Genomic DNA, 22,499 nt, shown 5'->3' with positions numbered 1-22,499 from the left:
AAGTTTATTTGAGTTCATCTCCCTTTAGTTATCCTGACTAGGCATTCCTTTCATCCGTTTCCATTGGCACTGGCTCTTCATGAACTTGTTGCGAGTTTAATTTTTCTGGCTTCTTCTTTTTCTTTTGAGCTTTCTTTGACACAGAGGTTTTCAAAACTGCCTTTACTGTCTCGTCAGACAATGTCTTTTCGCTTTGACACGAAGGCATCGAAAATTCAGTAATACGAAGAGTTTGCGACGGTAAAATGAGAGCAGTGAACTTTGCTCGGCATACAAAGACACCTTCTCTTTCATATAAAACAGGATATGAAACAACAAGATTATGAGTCAGAAGCTCCGTAATACCAAGCTTTGCCTTTTTTTCATCGGCAAGCGAACGCAAACAAAAAGGCAATGTGGGATATTTGGTATTAATCTCATTAAATACTGCACGAGAAGTTTTCATTTTCAGATTGTACTCTATATCCACACGACGTTTATAAATGGTGCAACGTGTACCTTGTTCTCTAGTTTTTCCTTCGCCAGTGCTCATAGCAATGTCTATCGCATAAACTTCATTCTCTTGAAATTCATATATATCCACCTTTTGATCAAACGTGGGTTTGGCAAGGACAACTTTGTTTCCATCAATAACGTGTCGTTTCATTTGATGACTTAGGCAGCCTTCCACAATTCGGCAGTCATAAGCATCAGCTATCTTTGCGAATATTTCTGATATTTCAGTATTGGTCCTTCCAGGTCTTAACATACGTAAAGCTGCTTCCGCTGCAGTGTATACTGCGACAACTAGATCCGCTTTTCTTCCCGTTAGTGTCTGTGAGGATGAATCTATTTCAGTACCATTGACAAACAAAGTATTGCAAAGAACTGCACAATATCCGTCAATGTGGGCACCCATCTGGATACTTATCAGATCACCTTCTTTTAAAAGTTCAGTGTCCTCGTCGGAAAGGGGAGAAAAGTGTGAAACACAGGCATTCACGCAAACACAAGTAGGAAAGGCAATTCCCTTATCAACCTTCTCACCAGTTGCAGTCTTTGCCTTGTTAAACACTCCTGAAGTGTACTCCAAGATCTGACTATCGCCTAGCTTACACAACTCCAAGACAGAAACATTGGGCTTCACGGCCTCCTTTACGTGCAAAAAAGCCTTGTTTACAGCTTCTGCGGCTGTTTTATATTTGGTTACCACTTCTGGACTTTCAATGGACTTGCTCTCTCCAATATCCTCTAAAGCTCTATCATTACTCAGGTCAACTTTCTGTGTATTCATTCGTTCAAAAGATAAGATTAAGAATAAATACGAACGACTACGATCTTCGAAATCCAATCACCAAATATTGTTCCACGGCGACGATTCTTATTGTTACGTTGTTGATCAAAAACTTCAAAAAACATGTTTTCAATATCCGTGCAAGCAAAGGCAGCAATTTACTTTATTTAGAATATGTTGGTTGCCAATTGTAATAATACAACAACCAATTGTATGGTCTACAGTTTCTCTACTCACCAACTGGAAAGAATCGATAAACTATCAAACCAAGTTACTCGCTCTTTGTCTGCAGCTTTCAACGGATTCACATAAACTCAAACAAGAGATTATCCTCAATATGATATTCTATACATAAGAAAGAAGACCAATTTCGGTAGTTTCAAACATACACGCGAGTTAACAGCACCATAAACAAAATCCCCGTACTGCTTATCGTAGTTTAAGTTATATACTTTTTTAAAGCTATTGGCAACTTGTTTGCTTATATCTTTCCGTTACTCGTTCACTCGTGTAACAGTTATTTGAACACCTTTCCAAAAGGCAACTCGGCGACCAAGAAGTTTCCATTCCCCTTTTAGTTCCTGTAGATAAAAACTCTTGGTGAAACAAGTCGCCCAACAAATAGAAAACAAAGTTACCCCAAATTTCCAAGCAGCAGCTTTCTTAAAATGACTATAGTTGCCTTGTTGGACGCATATATCGTAATACGTTGCCATACCAATTGGATTAAACTGGCGTACTTTCTCACACTGGCGCAGCAAACTCCAGTTGACGTCCTCTTCACGAAAATAGACCTTGGAGTCTAATATCTACAAAAGAGTAGATAAATAATATTGAAAGGCAAAAATTTACGTTACCTCAAAGTCTGTTCCCTTTGCTATTATTATTCTCATCCAAGTAGCTATGGCAACTTGACTTTGTTGTCTGAGCCTCTGTATGCGATTCCTTTCGAAGAAACGCCTCCTCTTTGATCCAAACTGCGACATCTGCGGTTCAACTACTTCTTCCACCCCGTTCACGATTTGGGGAGATTCTGGATATACTCTACATCTTCTCACTTGTTTAAATAGCAACGTTAACTGAGATCTCTTGTTCCTAATTGCACCCCAACTGCTTTGGAACGCATTCAACAACATTATCCATCTTTTCGTCGTGGGAATTTGGGCAACGCCGTTTAAGCGCCATGCCGACCAGAAAACTGTACGTTGGAAATGTTTCGAGACATGCTACAAGGAGAGACTTGGAAGACCTGTTTTCAAAGTATGGTCGAGTCAGGGACGTTCGGTTACTGTCTGACTATGCGTTTGTTGAGATGGGCGATGAAAGAGATGCCGAGGATGCCCGGTATTATTTGGATGGAAAGAGGCTAGAAGGTGAACGTATAAGGGTCGAGTTTGCTAAGAACGAAAGAGCTCCCCCAAGACAGCCAAAGTGTTACAACTGTGGCTTGTTGGGTCACTTTGCCAGAGAGTGCCCAAATGGAGACTGGAGTAACCGTTGCTATCGCTGTGGGGAAAAGGGGCATACGCAAAAGGACTGTACTGCTCCTCGTCCAAGAACACCTTCTCCTTCTGGACTCCCTTCTAGAAGGAAAAGAAGCCCGCGTCACAGTCCTTATAGGCACAGTAGCCGCTCGCCTTCTCACTCGAGGTCTCCCCCTCCAAGGCGAAGCCATCGCTCTAGAAGTAGATCGCCTCCTAGAAGAAGATTTCGGCGCTCTTCTGTAGACAGTCCGAGGAGGAGAGATGACTATTCTCGAAGCGCAAGTAGGAGCAGGAGTCCAGTAAGAAAGGAGGAAAGTAGGAACAGAACCCACTCTCCCAGTGTGGAGAACAACTATCGTGACGAAAGCAGTTACGAAGATCGTCGTAGATCTCGTTCGAGAAGTATTGAAAGTGTTGAGAAGAGGAGAGGTGACAACTCCGCCAATGAGTCACCTAGAGGTGGGTAGTTTTTGAGAGGATATAGAATAACTCAATCGTAAGTAGGAGAAGAGGAATATTAGCTGATGTTTCAAGGTAGTGACTCGTTTGGGTACCTTGAGACGGTATTGCTTATTTCGTGATTGTTGCGCATGTTCGGTTTATTTGTCTGATGAAGCTCTGTTCGACGATAGTGGAGTGGTTAGTATTACGCATTGTGCGACCACTTGTCTGGAGTTGTTTTCTTGTTAGCATGGCCATTTGGAGTTGTAGCCACTAATGGCGCATATGATGAATAAACGGTATATCTCTGTTTGTGGCGCTTATATCAAAGGAAGAGGATATTGGAAGGATATATATATGAATGCCTTTTTGAATTTTGGGAATGGACAAGTTGAACGATATTGGTTGTATATACACTTAGGAGCAGTTACTGATGGAGTGGCTTTTTACACACTTGTTACACGTTTGATATTATATTCACTTCAATTCTTGTTCACGGCATGTCAATGTGAGGATTTGATATTCTCTGTTTGTCTCAATTGTAGCACACGCTTTCAGACTCTGGAAAATGGAGTTGCAAAGGTCCTGCCAAGAAGATCTTAACAGACACCGGAGTTTGTCCATTCGAAACTTTCGCTTTAGATGCTCTTTACTCTGTTACTGGAAAGACACTTGTGAATGTCTCGTCGCAGTAGGAATTTTGCCATCTACCAATGAGCTAAGGCTTCCATTTATTCGAAGTCCCTGATACTTATGGATAATAGTTATCCAAACTTTATTTAGGAAGAAACTATAGATACATATAATTCAGACGCTACTTAACATTGGTAACATTTGTTTCAACGAGTGACTTTCAACCAAATATTGTCGAAGGTTCAAATGTATGTGGTGAGAAAAAGATGCAATATTTATAATGAAAATGATTGTTCTGTCACCAGCTTTCCGATTGTGGCTCATGGAATCGAACTTAAGATGATATGTTTCTTTGCTAATTGAAATATCGCCCAAAAAAATAATTCGTCATTTACGACAGAGCCTCCCAAGTCACCAGCTGACTTGTTACTTTCATTTTCCATTGTTCATTCGACTTCCATCCTTTCCACCAACTATTTCCTTCAGTATAGTCTGCTTTTGAAAAATGATAGATCAAGAAAACACTAACGCCATTATTATCATTGTCTTCTTCCTCTTTTTGTCGAAGTGTAACAAGTTTATGAGTCACCAACTCTTTCCAAGGCTGTGGTAAGTATTCTGGAATAGAATGAGAACTTTCGCTGTTCAAATATATAGATTTCGACCGAAATGGCAAAGACATCTGCATCTTTACTGATGCTAAGCATATAACAGGAAAATTGAATAACAATCTTTTAAGTTTCATAAAACAAGCCTGCAGCACTGCCACTTGACTGGTAAAAGAATTCCAGTGTTGCCAGCCTCCGATTCCGTCTATAAATATAACGTAGGCTACAAAACTATCAGCCTTATTTATTCTATTCGAGGAAAAAGAACGCTTACAATGACCACTGGTCTCTATTTGTTCTTGAAGGTCGCTCAAATACAACAGCAGCTGCCAATCATCTTGTGGCTGAGAAATCTGCAGCTTGTCAAGGATTTGAGAAACTTGCGCTTCATCGTACGTAGTACTGCTAGCAAATTAGAACCTCACCTCATAATAAGTGACTAATGTGACAATATTGCATACCTGCTGCTTGACTGTAGAAGTACCCGTATCCTTGAAATATCAAAATTCCAGTCCATGTCAATCCAAACTAACTGTAGCTCTCTTCGGTATGATTCTCTTTCTAACTGATATAAAATAAAATTTGCTGTGCACTGGTAAAGGAACTGAGTTTTGCCACATTTGGACAGTCCAGTGATCTCTACAAGATCACCCGCTTCGAGGACGGCGATAGGACAGAAAAACTTCAAACGTCATTTCTCGAGTAGAAGGGAATGTAAACTAGACTTACGGAAGTTTGAAAATAAACTGGAGGAAAATATTTGCGTTTCAAGCGATGGAATATCTGAAATCCAGTTTCTGATACGAGTTCCATTCTGACACGGTCAAATGCTCCAAGTTAATCTTTTTTGTAGGCAATCGTTCTACGATAATATCGATGTAAGCAAACTTACTTTGACATATTGCAAAGTTTTCATCTCGAAGCTACTATATTCCAGAATATTAAATTTCAGTTACGAATCGTATTATATTTTGGGAATCGGTAGTGCCTGATATAATGACTGTAGACAGCAATAGGAATGCACAATCGCAGTGCCTAGTCTTGAAAGATTTTGAACTGGAAGCCAAAAGAAAGCTTCCCAAGCATATATATGAGTATGTTGCTAGCGGTGCTGGTGACGAACAAAGTGTAAAAGCCAACACGAGAATATTTCAAACCCTGTTTATTATTCCAAGAGTTCTTTCCTCCTGTTCTGAACCAAAGACGTCCTTACAAGTAGGCAAAACAACTTTGTCTTTTCCTTTCCTTGTGGCACCTTTTGGAGTACACAAACTTGTACACCCGCAAGGGGAAGAGGCAACAGCTCTGGCCTGTCTTGATGAAGGAATTACACTCGGTGTCTCGCAACATGCTACTGTACGACTGGAACAAGTGCGTAAAGTGGCAACGAAAGGATCACATTGGTTTCAATGTTATATTTTGAAAGACAGGGATATAACTTTGCGTTTGGTAAAGCGAGCTGAAGAAGCTGGATATGAAGCCTTGGTGATTACAGTGGACTCCCCCATTTTTGGCTATCGACCGATTGACACGAGAAATGGTTTTCAAAGACTACCAAGTGGACTCAATTATGAAAATTATAGCGATGAAGACAAAAAAATTTATGCTTTTGCAAATGAAGGTGATACAGGCGGTTTTGATGACCACATCGATAAAATATTTGATGCCAATATTACTTGGGATGATGTTCGTTTAATAAGGCAACAAACTCGCTTGCCAGTATTTCTCAAGGGTATTCAGTCAGTAGAAGACGCCTTATTGGCCTATAAGTATGGTTTGACAGGGATAATTATCAGTAATCATGGCGGAAGACAATTAGGTAGTGCTGTGCCAACTTTGCAATGCCTCCCTGCTGTTGTCCAGGCAGTTCGAAAGTTGAAGCTACAAAATTTTCCTATTCTCATCGATTCCGGTTTTCGTTCCGGAGAAGACATCATAAAAGCGCTGGCTCTTGGAGCTGACGCAGTCTGTATTGGACGGCCAATATTATGGGGTTTAGCTTGTAACGGTATTCTGGGGGTGAAGAAAGTTTTGGGAATATTGAAGAGAGAATTTATAGACGGAATGAAACTTTCCGGTTGTTCGTGTTTAGAAGATATTCATAAGTTGAAGTTGATTTCCAGAGGTAAACTTGCTACCAAAAGACGCAACAATGCTCCTCACATTCGTAACGGCAAATTCTGCAAATTATAAAAATTGCAAATGGGCAGAAAAACGTTCCTAAATAGCATTTCCAATGTTCAAATGCTGATTGGATAATTTAGCTGGTCCAATGGACTGAGGGACATGATCCCATCAGAAGAGGGAGGCTTTTGTTTAGGTTGTTTTTGATTACCTTCCTCGCGTTGTGAAATGGTTTGTGTTGGTACTGTTGCGTCCTCGTAGTTCTCGTGTTTTGCACGAGAGAGGAAATAAAGTTTTTCTAAATGGAAAGAGCACTGAAGAGTAGTGCACGTCTTGTGCCCATACGTCCAAAACCTATTGTGCCGTCAAAAGAGTATGTTGCAAACGAGGGATTTCACAGTTTTCGTTGATGGAGTTTTTAGGTCTGAAACTTTTTCGATGCAAGTTGTTGTGACTAGCTGGGAAGGTGGTTGTACTTATTACATAAAGGGAGGGGGAACGTATTATTCGAAAGGAGGGGTTGTTGTGCCCTCAAGGACTTCGAATCCTATGACGAAAGACGAGTTCTTCTTGTTGGGTACTTACTCCAGAGATAAGTTATTACCGCTATTTGATAGGACGCTACGAAGTCCGGAGGCGCACTAGTGGGCTTACAGGGGAGGAGATCGTCTCAATTACTATAACTTAAAAGTATTGAAAGAAGGGTCGTCCAAAACTGTTTATAAAATGTTCTTAATATTTTTACTGTTTATTAGTTATATTATGTTACATACAAACTTGCAGCAAAACATATATCGCGACGTATCCTTTCATCAGCTTCTACAATTTTATCGTGTAACTTAAAGTCCCCAATAACTCTAGCAAAACTCCTAACTTCCTTAAGAAGCTCACTAAGTCGATTGATGACCCGAATTATAGTTCCCTCAGGAACTTCCGTAACCTCACATATTTCCACAAACTTAACTCCTTGTGCCCATAGAAGTACCACATCTGAAAGTCCAGTTCTTATATTCTGTTGTGCAAATTCTTCCGCTGAAATGGGAAGTCCGCATTCATTTTGAACATTTCCAACTCGATGAGCAATGGTTCCCAGGGCTTCGATAGCATTCAATAAAGGATCAGTTAAACTGGAAAGAACACACTTGGTTGAACCTTCAAAAACAAATGAAGACAGAAAGGCTGCACATTCACAAGAATCCAACGGATTCAGAACATTTTCAAAGATCACTTCCGTTGCTAATACACAGTCACAAATATTCAATTCACAAGCTGCTCTTCCTTTTAGTTGGATGATGTGTTCCTCATTTATAAAACTGCAATGTTGTTAGTTGATTCTTGAAAACCTAAAACCCAAACCTACCCAAGTTTCTTGAGGACTTCAACCCGCAGATTATAATCTGGCATCAGCTGGAGACTATCATCACTTAGAGCCCATCGAATCTTTGCCAATTTCCACTCTAGTTCATGATAGAGCTCAAACATTTTCATCGCCGTGAATTTTCGAAAGCTTCGATTGACAGGACTTTTTTCTATGTCTTCAATCAAAGCTTCACGACGTTTCCAGGCGTCCTGAATCTCTGGATTGCAGTAACCCATATCTTCTGTTGGTGGAATTCTCACAAATGGAACGACTTTTCCATTTTCCTTGAGAAGCCGCAGACGGTCTACCATTCGGTTGAGTTCTGTACGAAATGCAAATGAGGCAGCATCATAAAGATAGAACAAGTTCATTTGATGAATCTTCTCTGAAATGGGGGCTACGATACGATCCAATGAGATTCGTTCTACACGCCACTCATACCTTCCAATCTTACCAGAAAGAATCTTTGTTCCAAGTTTAAGTTTGGATACAAATTCTGGTTTGCACTTTGGGTGTTCTTGATAGACTGGTACTATCCAGACGACTTCCAACATATCTGTATTGCAATGTGTTGCCTCATATGAACGAGTTTTCTCCTTCAAAAAATGTTCTAAACGAGCATTCCTTGTAAAGCCTATTATCACAGCAAAATGTATATCAAAATCGTCACCCAAAACCTGTACTATACGACCCAAGTCAAGATAGTTTTGTAAACACTGAGTTTTGGCCAATGTAGTTTTGGCCAAATACTGCGTCAACTGCTCACATTCAACATAGACAGAGTAAAATCTTTTGAAGTCAACCGTAGTTAAATGCAGCGAGCGGTCTTGGATTCTTGCAATCCTCTCCTCCAAATGTTTTAGTTTCAAGTCGCCCTTCACGAGAAGCTTTGACATTACACTAACATCTCTTGCGTATGGAGCCTCACAAAAAGAATGTCGAATCATATCTTCTACTTGTAAATCTTCAGTTCTCAGCAAGTTGAGAATCATGTTATAAGTGAGACGAAATTGAGAAAGCAAATTCACCGGTTGCCCTATCATGACTTTTCGCAATATATTCATTTCAGGCAAATCTTCTTCCAAAAACAAAAGCACAGTTCCTACTGAGTCGATTCCTCTTCTTCCAGCTCTCCCTGCCATTTGAATATATTCACCCTATAATAAATTTTCAACCTCCTTCAAACCTTTATTTGAAATATGAATAACTTACGGGTTGCATCCAACGAAACTTTCTGCCGTCATGCTTTCGAATAGACGAGAATATTACAGTCTTTGCAGGCATATTGACACCCATTGCGAATGTTTCCGTAGCAAAAAGAACACGAACAAAACCTTTCTGGAATAATATTTCCACAACTTCTTTCATTAGTGGAATGATTCCAGCGTGGTGAATTCCAATCCCTCTGCTTAGCATTTCTCGTAATCTCTCAATCTGAGGTATGATTCTGTCTTCAGCTTGCAATCTTGATATTGACTTGTCTATGAATGAAATGATATGAAACTTTTCCGACGAGTCTATTGTCAGGTCTACATTACTCAGCAAATTAGCCAACTCGTCACAACGTTTCTTAGCAAAACAAAAAATGACCGCCGGAACTAAGTTGCTTTCATTTAGGTAATAAACAAGTTCGCGCCATGGATGTGCACCACTTGTCCTAATGTCACTTGAAGGAATCATCTTATACTTTGCAAGTTCTTTTAGTTGCTTATAAACGCTTGTCATAAATTTTCCCTCAGCAGTCACCAAAGTATACAAATGTTTCCTAAAAAAGATACAGTGCTGCAATGGGACTGGGCGAAGATGAGTACCCACAACAAAAACTTTTGATTTTCTTATTGCTCCAACCCACTTGGCAAAATCCATAGCATTGGGAACAGTGGCACTCAGCATAATAAGTTTGATGTATGAAGGAAGCATAATGATGACTTCCTCCCAAACAACCCCTCGTTCCTCATCATTAATATAGTGAACCTCATCAAAAATAACAAACTCTATATCTCTGATGAGATCTGCTCCTTTATAAAGCATGGAACGTAATATTTCTGTCGTCATGATAAGGCAAGAAGCTTCCGGATGAATACTTACATCTCCGGTTACAATACCAACATCCCTAAAATTATCTAAAAAGTCCCGATACTTCTGATTGGAAAGACTCTTAATCGGGGAAGTATAAATTGCCCTTGTTTGATGTTGTATAGCCAAAGCAATTGCATATTCAGCTATGACAGTTTTGCCAGCTGAAGTATGTGCAGTGACAAAAACATTTTCTTCTCTTTCCAAATGAAGAATGCCTCGTTTCTGAAAGTCGTCCAACTTGAAGGGAAATGTCCTGGCTGGATATCTCACTTCCTGTTCAAAACTTTCTACGTCTTGTTCATCAAGAATAGCATAGCTTTTACTGTCCATTGTGTCTTCTCTATTGTTTTCATCTACTCCCAACTTTGGTTTGTTTCTTAAAATATCATTAACCCTTTCATTCGACAAAAGTCTGTCGATTGCAACATGAATACTTTGCAAGTCGTCCCAATTTTCAATATTCTCAACGACATGTTCTTCTTCTTTATCTACAGCAAGTGACGATGGATTGTCCAAATAAGTCGACGATATTTGGCTCAACTTATTTCCTTCCTTTGAATTCGACAAATCACGTGAGTCTTGCAGTTCCTTTCTCGTTACTCCAAACATATTTAGTTCCTTTGTGGTAAAGGAAAAGAATTTTTTCCACTCAAAAGGATCTTGGCGTACTGAAGGTAGAAAACGTAACGGTTTGGTGTTGGCCTTTGTCGCTGCTCCTTTTTCCTTCAACGAAGATTCAACAAAGGCGGAACCTTTTGAATTCATCAGTACAAGAGAATTGTTAACCAGAAACTCGTTCTTGCTCTCAGTGGCTGCATGCTCTTGGCTAATTCTACTCTGAGCAAGAGACGTAACGCCACACCATTCCAATAAATTTTCTCTCGTTATTTCGTAGTTGTTCATATCTATTAAAGATTTATCTACTTGTAAATATTCAAACAGCTTCTGTTGATAAGTTTCCCAAAAAATGGTTTCCTCCTCTATACAACCGTTTTCTGGGGTAACTGAAGTTGCAAAAGGCTTATTACGAGTTGAACCTGAGTGGTAGTCTCCTTGTGTTTCTCTTTGAAGGGAAGTTGACTCACTTGCCGACTTTCCAAAATTTCGGTCATATTCTTCGAGGATTACGTTTGAAGAAGAAACCGGTCCAAGGTAAAAGTCACCCTCCTCAGAAGCTCTTGCAATATATAAACTCTCTGTTAGTTCACCAAAGCAAATATCGTCAAGTGACGAAATATAGTATGATGGCTTTGGTAACAAACCATGTAAAACCTCAACAATGACGCTTTCCATTGTAGTCACCAATTGACATATCCAACTTGGAAGAATATTTTCGCTTGTTCAATATCGCACTTTCAAACACAAGAATATCAACACCAAACTAAGAGTGAAATTGAATTCAATTAGTAGTGATAGATATTGTAAGTTGGGTTAGAATCATTTAAATACTTCGTTCGATGTTTGAGAATTTCGTAAGTTGGTTTTTATCTTTACAACTCATGAAAGATATTTAGAGTATTTGCATTACATTTGCCTTTGCACGGAATGGTTTTACGCAGGCAGGATCTTTGTTAAAAAGTTTCAAGAGGATGGTTTGAAATATTTGAAGATTATCTTGGTTAGTTTTCTTGTGGAAATTCTTGCCATCGTTTTGAACTCAATGAAACACATACTATTTTCAATGTCGTTGCTGTAATAAAAAAAAGTGCAATGATTTTATAACTCTATATGTTCTCAGCAGTTAAACTGAATATCATCTATTCAGGTGAGAATTGTTTTCGAAAATCTTGAATAAGAATTCGAAACCAGAGAGATTAGACAGCTGAAAAATAAAAGAGGATACAATCCAAAGTGCGATTGGCTATAAGCAGCTTTATAAAGTCGAAGAACAGTTTGAAAAAGCCTTTTTAAAGATCTTTTCATTTTGTTGTTGCTTATTCTGGAAAGCTCGATACACATTGGAAACCGCCCATTTTTGAATGACTATTTAAGTATTTATTATGGAAGAAGCGGAAAGAGAGTCAAACTCGAAGACTGGCCAAAAACAAGCTATTGAAGTTGGTCATAGAGTTGAAATACTTAAAGAAAGAGGTTTTGTTCGTTTTATTGGAAGTTTACAGTCTTCCAATCAAGACTTGTCCTCCACTTTATGGGTCGGAGTGGAGTGGGATAATCCTACCAGAGGAAAGCACTATGGAACCTACAAGGACAAAAATTATTTTCACTGCAAAAGAAACAAGGGAAGTTTTGTAAAGCTGATAGATGTTGAAAAAAGCTCAAGGAATTGCTTTGTGGATGCTCTGATGGATAAATATTGTTTTGATAATCTTGAAGAAATTTCTCAGAATTCAAACGTGTTCCAAGGAAACAAGATTGCCCAGTTTGTTGGGTTTCAAAAGGTAGTTGAGTACAAATCTCTAAACTTCAAATATTATTCAAGCAACTTTTAGGCAGCAGATCAATTTAGAAAAGTTTCCTACTTGAAACATATTGCTCTACCCAATTTTGCAATCTATAGAGCTGGGAACGACTTGGATTTGAAGAGTGGTATTCTCGCGTCCGTTGAAGTATTAGACATATCCAACAATCTCTTCTCAGAATTCTCCGAAGTTCTGAACATCATACGTCACGCTCCTTCTCTAAGGGAACTCATATTATCTAACAACCGTTTTGAATACATTGAGACTGCATCAACAACTATCAGCAATCCAGTTTGTTTACTTGTAATGAACGGATGTTTTTATGATTTTGAAACTCTTATCCATTCTTTGGGATATTTTCCCCGTATAGAAGAACTGCATATTTCTCAGAATGCTTGCAACTATGATTTTGTGAGATTAGCAAATGCATGTTCCAAGTTGAAAGCACTATATTTGGATTCATGTAATATCCCAACTTGGGAGGAATTGGCACCGTTTGGAACATTATCTTCTTTAAAGAAACTATCATTAGCTGGAAACAATATAAGTTCCATAAGTGTGACAACAGATGAGCATGGAAATAATGGAGCATGCGGTTTTCAGCAACTTGAGTTGATCAACTTGTCTGGAAATAAACTAAAAGGATTGAGAGTGATTGATGAACTAGCGAAACTTCCGGCTTTGAAGTCTCTTCGTATCGATGATTTACTTATGGATAGCGGCGAGTTGGTTCCTCGCTTTCAATTTATTGGTCGACTCAAGCATTTATTGTACCTAAATGGATCCTTTATTTCAAATAGTGAGCGTCGTGATGCCGAAATGACGTATATCAAACACATTTGTGAAGAAATGATGCGTCACTCTTTACAAGATTCGGAAACTGTCTTTCCGAGACTGGAAGAACTAAAAAAACTTTATTCAGATTATTTTTTTGAAAAATTGAATGAATTGAAGGTAGTTTTGCCTAAGAAACAACTTATTATCACATTGGTGAATGAATCGAGCCGTGATAGAAACGAAGAGTGGACTAGGAAGTTGCCTTGCTCAATTTCTGTGAGAAAACTAAAACAAATTGCAGTCAAACAATTTCAATTGAGACAACTCGATCAAATTGTGCTTTATTTTAGACGCAAGAGCTCAGAAGAAGACGATAGCATCATGAAATTTTACTTGGATGATGACGCTTGTTCTCTCTCATACTATGGGATAGAGGATGGCACAGTTATTTTTATCAATGAAGCAAGGGATTGAAACTGCCTTGAGAGTTGACAAAGTATAATATTATTCTTTTCCAAACTCGAATTCTTCTTCACTGCTATTCTCATCTCCCTGTACTGCCAGTTGTAAACGTGCTTCATTATTTCCCATCCAAGCTTTTTCTTCTTCACTTAGAGAAAGCGTTGAAAGAATTCCTTCATGGTATAATTTTCGAAGAGTTTGTTCACCTGCATATAACTCATTGGACAACGAGCTACGTTTCATGGTTTGAATTACCCAAGGAATCATCCTTTCCAATAACGACTTGTTGCTAATCCAACGAATAGCTGTGATAACCTCGCTTCGAACCTGTTCTGAACTATCTCTCTGAAGTTTTGCTATAACTTGCCAGAGTTTCATCTCAAGTTCCAATGTTTCACATCCCTGAACTTGTAAATGATGCAAGAAATCTAAATAAAGGATACCAATGCGACTGCAAAGTACTCGCTGAGACTGTGATTCGTTTTCACAACCTTGAATGAGATACTGGAATAGCTGCGATAGTGTCGAGTCATGCGATATCTTTGGCAGGTCCCTTTGATGTGAGTTTCCAACAACGCTCTGTGTCTTGAGTATTCCTTTGAAAACTTCCGATATGGCGAGTCCAGCGCACAAAGGCAACATGTTGCCTTGGATGGATGACAATAATGAAGCCAATAGTTTAAAGACCAACACTGGGTCTCTTTCATATATGGACTGCGCCCAAATACCCAATACCATACTTAATCTCAAAATGAATTGCTTTTCGCTAGAGCTACTTAGATAGGGTAACAAGTTAGATTCAATTAGATTCCATGAAGCGAATTTTTCGTTAGGACCTTGACTGAAAACATTCTGAATGGCGTATAATCCAGAAAGGCGAATATCTAATGACACATCATTTTCTAAAAGATGAAACAGTTCGCCCCATAATACATCCCATCTGACGGACGAAAATGTCCTCACTAACCATCCTAAGCTCTTCGCTGCAAAGTGTCTGGTAGCGTTGTTTTGTGTATCTGCCAAGGACTTTGTCAAGACACTTTGTAACTGTGGTACGAACACTTTGACTTCCATACATCTCTTTTCGAGAATTTCATAAAATGACCTCATGATCGATGCTTTGATAGCTGCAGCATGACGTTCTGATGATAATCGTATCAAAGCACCGACAACTTTAATGATAAGAGGAGATAACGCTTTGGAGTCGGAATATTTGACTATCAACTGGATAGTCCTTGTAGCTTCGTGTTTAATAGAAATATCTCCATTCACTAGGCCTTCCATACATAAATTCATCAATGCAGCAGGAGAAAATGGAGACGAAATTCCTCGTAAACTAGTGTGCTTGTCCAACGAACGAACAGTAACTGGCGTAAAGGCCTTACGTATAGTGCTGAGAAAACGAATGAGCTGTTGCTTTCTATCCCGACTATCTAACTTGAGCATTTGATCAAGAGCACGAATACAAATTTGTAGAATGCGATCGTCTCTACTATCCAAGTGCTGTATCACTGTAGTTAGCATGCTAGAGAACAAGGCATCTTGCCAATCCTCCACTGGTAATATTACGGTGCCTAATAGACCCATTAAATACAAGCAAACAGCCTTCTTCGTGGGATCCTTTTCCAAAATGAAACGCCATCTGTTACCCAATGTTGAAATATAAGAAGATGAACAATTCATCGCTTCTATGATACACAATAGTGCAGACTCCAATTCAATTACACAGTCTTGTTGCTCTCGGGAAACTTCTGATTCTTCACAAATGTGTATCAACTTATCAGCAACTTTTGTTATAGAAATCGTCGCAATGCAACCTTGAGAATGTCGAACAGCACAGGCGAAGACTTGAGCCATTCCTCCAGTAACCAAATACGACGAATCAATCATGTTTCCGACTATCCATTGTACTAAACGTGTGCCCCCAACCTCAAGCAGATTTTCAAAGGCATTGAAACCTAACTCTTGAGTAGCTGAATCTTGCATCAACTGTAACAGCTGTGGGTAAATAGCCTCCAACGACGCATCTCCAGTTGCTTTGTATAAATGTACAAAAGTTGCTGCACCATTTCTACGTATGTTATTCTCTCCATCTTTAAGAATGCACAAGGTCAGCTTCAACAAGGGTTCTGTATTGTTGAGGAGTAGTTGTTTAGAACAACTCTCCACAATGTGCAATAGACCATCACTCACAGAATGTCGTGTTACTACTGAGGGAACAGAGAAATTCTTCTCCAACAAGGGAAGCAACTCTGGCATCAATAAATTGCCTAGCCTTTGTATCAAATCTGTCAGCGTGTCGCAGGCACGTTCATGGAGATCCTCAGCATCCACAGAAAGTTCTTCCACCAACTCTTCGATAATCAGAGGTAATAATTCTCGGATATCTATGCCAATAGAGTAAACAATAAAATGAAAAATTCGAGACCCACTTACTTTTTGGAGTATTGGAAACCAATGCCTTCCAAACTGCACTAGCAGAACTACGTACTTTACCATTTACATCACCTCGATTAGCAATGAACAATAGTGTAAATATTTTTCGTCTTCTTTGAATTCCAAGAACACTGTCTAGCTTTTCTATTTGCTGCTTTTCACGTTCAGAAGTCATAAAACTGGCAATATCCGCCTTTTCTTGCAGTGTTCGAGTCTTTCGTTCCTCATTCAGAATCAATTCCTCTTCTTCGTCTTCTGAAGGCTCATTTTCATTATTTTGGGAGCCAAATGATCCCATTATTTGTGACTTTTGTGTATTCTCATATCCTAAAATACTGAATAATAAGGCGCCCAATAACTGAGCAGATGCTTGTCGCCTTCGCCAGTTTTTATGCTTCAAACCTCCAATCAACAAAGGAATCAGCATTCTATAGTCTGTCAGATTCGAGCCAAACCTAATTTTAGAAATACTTACTCAAAAGAGGATGTAGAAAACACAGAAACGAGATAATGACCAGCATTGAGTGCTGCTTCTCGAACAGTATCCGACTCATCTCCAAAACCTTCCAATACTACAGGAAGTATTACTGGAATATATTTTTCAAAGGACTTCACTAAAGTCAAAGCCAAAGTTGCCAACACTAAAAATGTTCCTTCTCTTTGTGATACTGTAATTCCACTTCTCTTTTTCTTCATCTCTTGGAGTTCCAAATAGACTTTGTAAGGCTTTAGAGATTCCCTCACAATCCACTCTAGTTCCTCTGAATTGGCAGCTGTTGATATTTCAGCTAAACCCATAGCAGCACCCAGTCTCTCTGCAGAAGACTTTCCATTTTGTGACATCTAACATGAAAAAAAAACAGAAATGTCATCCTTCAGTTATGGAACAAAACAAAGAAATAAACTAACCTCTACAAGCTTTTCGGATAGACCACCAACATTTGCAGTTCCGACACCTCGAGCAAAATATCCCAAAGCACGAGCAGCCGCAGCTCGAGCGTCAGGAATCGGGTCTAAAAGAACAGAGAGGATACTTGGCAACAACAAATCCAAATAGGGTTCCATATCCTATACAAGTTATCCATTCACATTGAGTACGTCAACGCACTGCAAATAATACTTACTTTTGGTGAAGCAATTTGTGAACACATGGAACCTAAAATAAGAGCTGCCTTCTTCTTTACTTCCGTACTACGCTCTCGAAGTCCTCGATGTAAAACAGGAATGAGCAACGAAATAGAAGCAGCATCTACTACATGAGTAAATTCGGTTGCCATCATAGCATCTAAAGCAGCATTTGTCTTCGTCGCAGGATTCTTTAAAGCTTCCATAATAAATGATGATAGGTCTCTAACTTCAGGGTTTTTGGTAACCGATGCAATACGATATAAGGAAGCTTCTGCAGTCTCCACAACTTTAGGATGCGAATCAATCAAGGCATCTGATAGTTTTGGTACAATTTGAGGAAGGCATTCTGCCAATTGTCTAGGGGCGCAGTATGCCATTGTACCGAGCATTTCACAACTTGCAACCTTTACTCTCCATGAACGATCTTCCAGTCCTTTTAACAGGGATGGCAGTACAATACGTACACATATACCAGATATACTGGACATCAATGCTTTAGCAGTTGTGAAACATGCCTCTCTTACTTCCGTTGAAGTGTCACCGGAACAAGACAAAAGAAAAGGCAAGGTTTCCATCACGTAAGGATCCATAACTCCTTTAAATGACTTGGACAAAACTTCTAGAAGAAATAGTCTTCCTTGCTTTGCCTTAAGGTCAAACTTTTGTTGGTCGAGGCGACAAAATAGACTGTCTAAAATACCCATTTCAGATAATGAGCCAAGTCCGATTCCTTTCAGCAAACCAGTCAATGCATAAGCTGCTCCACGTCTTGCACCGTAACTATTGTTTTCAACAAGTTCCTTGAAGAGCCTTGTACCCAATTCTAACGACTTTGTTCTCGCCTTTAAGGCTAAGGAACTAAGACAGTCTCTGACTCTCATTTGAACAGGCTCTGACGGTGTCTCTAAACATAACTTCATTAACCACTCCATGCTTGTTTCTATTCTAGGATCATTATCCGACAAATGTTGTGCCAAAGTTCCAAGTGACACAACAAGACCTTCTTTTGTCAAATCTTGCACATGCAACTGAACCCTATCGTTTGGTTGATTTGCAGCATCAATATCTTTGCTTAGTTGCTTTTCAACAAGTGAAAGTAAACTAGAGACACAGCTAGCACCTTGAGAGTTTATGAGGGCTACTGCTGCGGAGACATTTCGAGTTCGAACCTGATCATGGATATCTCCAAAACCTCGAGCAATAAAGAACGTAAAAATGATAGCAAGTTCTTTTGTCTCTAAAACGGAACGTTGACCCATTGCTTCAAAAACTCTGGCAACTCCATCTCTTACTTTCCAATAACTATCTCTTGGCTGCTCTTCTGAAGGAGGGTTCTTTTCTGCCTCTTTCGGTTCCAAGTTCTCAACATACAAAGAAAATAACTGAGCCAGAAACTGACTCTTCTTCTTATTCCACTGTATCTTGAGAAATTCCTCTTCCAAGTCATTATTATTCTGTAATAAGTGCGCCATGGCATGAGCTGCTGCTGAACGTATATCTTGTTCAGCATGAGACAACAATTTAATATATTCTGCAACATAGTCTTCTAAAAATGTCTTTCCATTATACAAATGAAACAAATGTTGAGCAACTAGTGCATTTTCCTCTTCTGGATCGTGACAAGACAGCCATAAGAAACGACATAATAAGACATCTTGAGTATCATTTGCTACACTAGGCTGTTGTGCATACATGGTCAAAATTGGCAATCTAGCAATGGCATCCAATGCTGCTCCTCGTACCGAACTCTTTCCTGACAACAATCCTGATATCAGAGGTACGATGTTTTCACCCAACTCTTGCAAACCTTTCTCACTCCACTCTCCAAGGCAGGATGACGCAATATTAAAGTTACTGTCTTCTCTTTCCAAAATGGTATACAACAACTTTGCAAACTTATTCTTGTTAGAACAATATAATGCAATACTTGGATTCGTTTGGAGATGCAGTTGTAATATTTCCAAAACATTTCGAATGAGATTACGTTCATTCGAATGAGCTTCCAAAGTTGCTTCAAACAGAGGATAGAAAATACAAAAAGATTCCAGTGATAATTGTTCAGATGAAAAGGCATCAAGCCACTCGAATTTGTTGCGTTTCCAAACACATTCTTCAAAAGCACGTGCAATGTGGTTCGCTCTTTTGGCTATTGAATTTCCACAAACTTTGCAACAAATCATTACCGTAGATAATACCAGATTTCTAAGCACACCATATTGAATCAAAATGGGAATCCAGTCCATGACATTACTTATATGTTCCTTCAGCTGGTCTTTAAGACAGTCCAAGTATGGATTGAGACCAACGATATAAGAAAGTGCAGTTTCTGCTTGTTTGAGAAATTTTTCGGTCTTCTTTGCAAGCTGCACACGACTCAATCTCTCCTCTATTTCTTCCATTCGTTTCTCCATGATAGTTTTTTGTTTGTCTAATTCTGCTTGCACTTGTTGTTTATTTCGGGAGGCAACTTGTGATTTTTTTCTTTCTATAGAAGCCTTCTTATCTGAAGATAACTGCTGTCGCAAACTTTCTAATTCGCTCTGTAACTCACGAATTTCATCCGAACTATGTGAAAGAATAGGTAGGCATTCAACGAATACCTGATAGTCTATAGTTGAACAAAATCGCAAACTAGAAAAACACATTTCAAATAGACTTTCCCAAATCCAACTATGGACAACATCACGTGGAAGAAACAAAGTAAAGCTAGCTAGTGCGTAAGCTCCACAATGGCCAATCATACGCTGTTCATTAGCGATGCCTTGTTTACCCTTCAATTCTTCAACCGTAACTCTCTTGAAATCGATTCCTTGTACAATGTCTGGAGGAAAAGTGCTTTTACAATGTCGATGAATACGATACCACCACTTTGAAGCCCTGGTAATTGCAGTCTGAGTGCTAACAAATAGAAAAAACGAGGAAACTGGAACGGCTTCCATTAAGCATTCACAAACACTATGAAACGTGTTGGTTATCAGAGTTTCGACTGCCTTTCTTTCTGCTTCCGACTGCCAAGCCTGACTAGGATACCAATAAAGAAAAGTACCATCTATATGATTATAATGACTATTCAGCTCATATTCCATACAGCACCAAAACAATCGATGAAGAATGATCTGGAATCCTTGATGATAACGCACTTCTTTCGACATTTCTACTACTCTTTGCACAACTCGAATAGAATCTTTTTGTAAAGTATAGTTAGTTGAAGGATCCAATATTAATCTAGACAAACATCGCAATATCAAATCACACACATTTTGGGGTAGAGACGCCCACAATGAAAAGTCTATCAAAGCATAATTACAAAGTTCACTCATGATACCTAACAACTGTTCTGAATAACGTTCCCAGGAAACTACAGCTAGAGCTGAGCCATAACAACTCAATATCCATTTTTCTATATTATCAAGCATCTGATTGTTGTTCTCTTCAGACTGTTGCTTCAAAGCAAACCATATACCCATTAGGACTAGGCAACATAATAAGTTATCGTGCTTCAGAGGGAAAGCTCCTTTTTTTCGTTGGCAAAGTTTGAAACCTAAAGCTTGAAGAATATCAGAAGAAACGATATTCCAATTCTTGCTTTTAGGACTCAGAAACCCATAAAATAACATCGACAAAAGAGAAGTCCATTCTATTTGATCTTCCTTGTGTTTGGAGTCCCAAGTGTCTAGGATCCATTGAATAAGAGATTTCCCCTGCTCTTCCGAAATTCTATGCCTATAAAGCCAACTAGACAAACAGTCATATATGCCACTTATTACTTGAGGGTTTCCATATCTGGAGCCTTTTAAGGACTCAAATAAATGTGAAAATATTGTGTTCATCCAACTTTGATCTTCGGAACATTCATCATAACCGGACAGCACTTGAAGGCATTGCAATACCGTACATTTACTTTGTCTCGAATAGGAAGCACTGTCTGTGGAATTCCAGCGCTATCAAGAATTATTTTGAGTCTACTTTCCATAAGTTTTCTTACCTTCCACAAACTATCCAATATTGACTCCATACAAGCTCTTCGCTTACATCTTTGGACCAATATTTGACATATGTCGACAATACTTGATCGTATAGTATTTTTATCAGAATCAATATTTTGTAAGTAAAATTTCGACCAAATATGATCTATTATTACTTCGCATTGTGTTGTATGAAATAATGACAGCAGTCTCGGTATTTCAGTTATTGCTGTTTCCTTTTCAAAAGAGTATATGGACTGAAATCCTGAAACAATCTCACTCTTACCTTTTCTCTCATCATCCAAGTATCCAGGAATGGTATTATGTTGCAAATCAAAATATCTTCTTTACAAAGTTCGAATAAAGGAGAACAACGCTTCATCAGCTGAACTCCAAAAATATTGGGATATTTGCAAAATATTTCTACAATATAGCTACACATCGTAGACATCCTCTCTTCTGACTCTTCTTTTATGCATTGCTTATATAACAAGATGGCATCCAAAGCAACCAATTTCCTATCTGCTACATTTTCTGGTAACCAATCAACTTTGTTTTCAGTATCTTGGACTTTTTCACCGTAACCCATTAAAAAGCTTATACAAACCCATAGTCCTTGGATAATTGAAGCGTTCAACGGAGTAAGTTTGGATAAATGAAAACGACGAAAGACCACTGAACGTTTCCTTTCGACTTGCGCTGGCAAGTAAATTTTACGTAACACGGATCTATTGAAGGATAACAGAAGGAACACTTTGTTCACGATACTCAAAGTCTCTGTAGAAAAACATTTTGCTTTAGAAACGCTGGCAAATAAACGATACAGAAACCAATATGTCAAAATAAATTCTCTTGTTTCGAAGCTCTTTTGGGCGTTGAATCCGGAAACAAGCTTCTTCCCCAACTTGTTCAAAATCTTGTCAAGAGCCTTCCAAACCTTGACAGGGTGCAGCCCACTCTTTTCTGAAAAACAAAACGACTCCTGAACAATACAGCTAACCAAATTACCCCATGAACGACGAATAAGTTGATCAAATGAGGCTCTGTTACTTTCACCTAGAAGGAATCGGCAACAAACATCGAGAACAAGGTGAAAATCCTCTTCGAGTTTTTGGCAGTCCTGTTCTAAAGCCGCCTGTTTGCTTATAGAAACAAGACTTTTGTAAATGGAATCACATATTTCAATCCTTTCCTCTTTTGTGCAGTCACCAAGTTGCTTCAACTGTTCTTTCAAAGTTTCCCTATTCACGTAAGTCATCCAAACCGATAAGAAATATTCGGCCAGCCAAATGAAATGAAATGAATTCAA

The 22,499-nt window shown here is 38.9% G+C and overlaps 9 protein-coding genes across 9 annotated transcripts; 4 read left to right on the top strand and 5 right to left on the bottom strand.

Annotated features, from left to right (window-relative positions):
- Positions 1 to 4: 4 nt before the first annotated feature.
- Positions 5 to 1,385, bottom strand: Gasu_33200 (DNA binding protein). Its single transcript, XM_005705776.1, has one exon. It carries the CDS (start codon positions 1,271 to 1,273, stop codon positions 38 to 40), a length of 1,236 nt encoding a protein of 411 aa, XP_005705833.1. The 5' UTR covers positions 1,274 to 1,385; the 3' UTR covers positions 5 to 37.
- A 9-nt stretch (positions 1,386 to 1,394) lies between these two features.
- On the bottom strand, positions 1,395 to 2,265 carry Gasu_33190 (uncharacterized protein). Its single transcript, XM_005705775.1, has 3 exons — positions 2,131 to 2,265; positions 1,912 to 2,082; positions 1,395 to 1,854 (listed from the first exon to the last, which is right to left on the bottom strand). Exons 1-3 carry the CDS (start codon positions 2,257 to 2,259, stop codon positions 1,768 to 1,770), a joined length of 387 nt encoding a protein of 128 aa, XP_005705832.1. The 5' UTR covers positions 2,260 to 2,265; the 3' UTR covers positions 1,395 to 1,767.
- A 10-nt stretch (positions 2,266 to 2,275) lies between these two features.
- Gasu_33180 (splicing factor, arginine/serine-rich 7) lies at positions 2,276 to 3,670 on the top strand. Its single transcript, XM_005705774.1, has 2 exons — positions 2,276 to 3,216; positions 3,262 to 3,670. Exons 1-2 carry the CDS (start codon positions 2,457 to 2,459, stop codon positions 3,276 to 3,278), a joined length of 777 nt encoding a protein of 258 aa, XP_005705831.1. The 5' UTR covers positions 2,276 to 2,456; the 3' UTR covers positions 3,279 to 3,670.
- A 4-nt stretch (positions 3,671 to 3,674) lies between these two features.
- Gasu_33170 (uncharacterized protein) lies at positions 3,675 to 5,305 on the bottom strand. Its single transcript, XM_005705773.1, has 3 exons — positions 5,169 to 5,305; positions 4,901 to 5,121; positions 3,675 to 4,844 (listed from the first exon to the last, which is right to left on the bottom strand). Exons 1-3 carry the CDS (start codon positions 5,250 to 5,252, stop codon positions 4,223 to 4,225), a joined length of 927 nt encoding a protein of 308 aa, XP_005705830.1. The 5' UTR covers positions 5,253 to 5,305; the 3' UTR covers positions 3,675 to 4,222.
- A 110-nt stretch (positions 5,306 to 5,415) lies between these two features.
- Positions 5,416 to 6,690, top strand: Gasu_33160 ((S)-2-hydroxy-acid oxidase). The gene has a single exon (XM_005705772.1). The coding sequence runs from the start codon at positions 5,436 to 5,438 to the stop codon at positions 6,630 to 6,632; it is 1,197 nt and encodes a 398-aa protein (XP_005705829.1). The 5' UTR covers positions 5,416 to 5,435; the 3' UTR covers positions 6,633 to 6,690.
- Positions 6,691 to 6,755: 65 nt separating this feature from the next.
- On the top strand, positions 6,756 to 7,330 carry Gasu_33150 (uncharacterized protein). Its single transcript, XM_005705771.1, has 2 exons — positions 6,756 to 6,936; positions 6,986 to 7,330. Exons 1-2 carry the CDS (start codon positions 6,866 to 6,868, stop codon positions 7,206 to 7,208), a joined length of 294 nt encoding a protein of 97 aa, XP_005705828.1. The 5' UTR covers positions 6,756 to 6,865; the 3' UTR covers positions 7,209 to 7,330.
- A 14-nt stretch (positions 7,331 to 7,344) lies between these two features.
- Gasu_33140 (ATP-dependent RNA helicase) lies at positions 7,345 to 11,405 on the bottom strand. Its single transcript, XM_005705770.1, has 4 exons — positions 9,136 to 11,405; positions 7,924 to 9,080; positions 7,455 to 7,876; positions 7,345 to 7,401 (listed from the first exon to the last, which is right to left on the bottom strand). Exons 1-4 carry the CDS (start codon positions 11,293 to 11,295, stop codon positions 7,391 to 7,393), a joined length of 3,750 nt encoding a protein of 1,249 aa, XP_005705827.1. The 5' UTR covers positions 11,296 to 11,405; the 3' UTR covers positions 7,345 to 7,390.
- A 490-nt stretch (positions 11,406 to 11,895) lies between these two features.
- On the top strand, positions 11,896 to 13,520 carry Gasu_33130 (tubulin-specific chaperone E, putative). The gene is made up of 3 exons (XM_005705769.1): positions 11,896 to 12,401; positions 12,453 to 13,376; positions 13,436 to 13,520. Exons 1-3 carry the CDS (start codon positions 12,003 to 12,005, stop codon positions 13,451 to 13,453), a joined length of 1,341 nt encoding a protein of 446 aa, XP_005705826.1. The 5' UTR covers positions 11,896 to 12,002; the 3' UTR covers positions 13,454 to 13,520.
- Positions 13,521 to 13,524: 4 nt separating this feature from the next.
- Gasu_33120 (uncharacterized protein) lies at positions 13,525 to 22,495 on the bottom strand. The gene is made up of 7 exons (XM_005705768.1): positions 21,477 to 22,495; positions 21,211 to 21,426; positions 17,222 to 21,166; positions 17,007 to 17,165; positions 16,573 to 16,940; positions 16,098 to 16,525; positions 13,525 to 16,048 (listed from the first exon to the last, which is right to left on the bottom strand). The coding sequence occupies exons 1-7, from the start codon at positions 22,446 to 22,448 to the stop codon at positions 13,704 to 13,706; spliced, it is 8,433 nt and encodes a 2,810-aa protein (XP_005705825.1). The 5' UTR covers positions 22,449 to 22,495; the 3' UTR covers positions 13,525 to 13,703.
- Positions 22,496 to 22,499: the final 4 nt, after the last annotated feature.

Source organism: Galdieria sulphuraria, assembly GCF_000341285.1.
Source record: "Galdieria sulphuraria unplaced genomic scaffold scaf_26, whole genome shotgun sequence".
Classification (NCBI taxonomy): Eukaryota; Rhodophyta; class Bangiophyceae; order Galdieriales; family Galdieriaceae; genus Galdieria; species Galdieria sulphuraria.
Note: the sequence above shows the minus strand (reverse complement) of the source record. Positions and strands in the feature narration are given on the sequence as shown.

Bases quoted from the DNA above. Each gene is read 5' to 3' on its own strand.
- Gasu_33190 (XM_005705775.1), bottom strand. From the start codon at position 2,259: ATGTCGCAGTTTGGATCAAAGAGGAGGCGTTTCTTCGAAAGGAATCGC. The intron at 2,083-2,130 runs GTAACGTAAATT...ACTCTTTTGTAG, and splicing joins CAAAGGGAACAGACTTTGAG to ATATTAGACTCCAAGGTCTA. The intron at 1,855-1,911 runs GTAACTTTGTTT...TTTTATCTACAG, and splicing joins CTGCTGCTTGGAAATTTGGG to GAACTAAAAGGGGAATGGAA.
- Gasu_33170 (XM_005705773.1), bottom strand. From the start codon at position 5,252: ATGGAACTCGTATCAGAAACTGGATTTCAGATATTCCATCGCTTGAAA. The intron at 5,122-5,168 runs GTAAGTCTAGTT...TGACGTTTGAAG, and splicing joins CAGTTTATTTTCAAACTTCC to TTTTTCTGTCCTATCGCCGT. The intron at 4,845-4,900 runs GTATGCAATATT...CTAATTTGCTAG, and splicing joins CTTCTACAGTCAAGCAGCAG to CAGTACTACGTACGATGAAG.
- Gasu_33200 (XM_005705776.1), bottom strand. From the start codon at position 1,273: ATGAATACACAGAAAGTTGACCTGAGTAATGATAGAGCTTTAGAGGAT.
- Gasu_33150 (XM_005705771.1), top strand. From the start codon at position 6,866: ATGGAAAGAGCACTGAAGAGTAGTGCACGTCTTGTGCCCATACGTCCA. The intron at 6,937-6,985 runs GTATGTTGCAAA...TGGAGTTTTTAG, and splicing joins CCTATTGTGCCGTCAAAAGA to GTCTGAAACTTTTTCGATGC.
- Gasu_33160 (XM_005705772.1), top strand. From the start codon at position 5,436: ATGACTGTAGACAGCAATAGGAATGCACAATCGCAGTGCCTAGTCTTG.
- Gasu_33120 (XM_005705768.1), bottom strand. From the start codon at position 22,448: ATGACTTACGTGAATAGGGAAACTTTGAAAGAACAGTTGAAGCAACTT. The intron at 16,526-16,572 runs GTAAGTATTTCT...GACAGACTATAG, and splicing joins TTTTCTACATCCTCTTTTGA to AATGCTGATTCCTTTGTTGA. The intron at 16,049-16,097 runs GTAAGTGGGTCT...CTATTGGCATAG, and splicing joins GGTTTCCAATACTCCAAAAA to ATATCCGAGAATTATTACCT.
- Gasu_33140 (XM_005705770.1), bottom strand. From the start codon at position 11,295: ATGGAAAGCGTCATTGTTGAGGTTTTACATGGTTTGTTACCAAAGCCA. The intron at 9,081-9,135 runs GTAAGTTATTCA...AATTTATTATAG, and splicing joins AGTTTCGTTGGATGCAACCC to GGTGAATATATTCAAATGGC. The intron at 7,877-7,923 runs GTAGGTTTGGGT...ACAACATTGCAG, and splicing joins GAAGTCCTCAAGAAACTTGG to TTTTATAAATGAGGAACACA.
- Gasu_33130 (XM_005705769.1), top strand. From the start codon at position 12,003: ATGGAAGAAGCGGAAAGAGAGTCAAACTCGAAGACTGGCCAAAAACAA. The intron at 12,402-12,452 runs GTAGTTGAGTAC...AGCAACTTTTAG, and splicing joins AGTTTGTTGGGTTTCAAAAG to GCAGCAGATCAATTTAGAAA.
- Gasu_33180 (XM_005705774.1), top strand. From the start codon at position 2,457: ATGCCGACCAGAAAACTGTACGTTGGAAATGTTTCGAGACATGCTACA.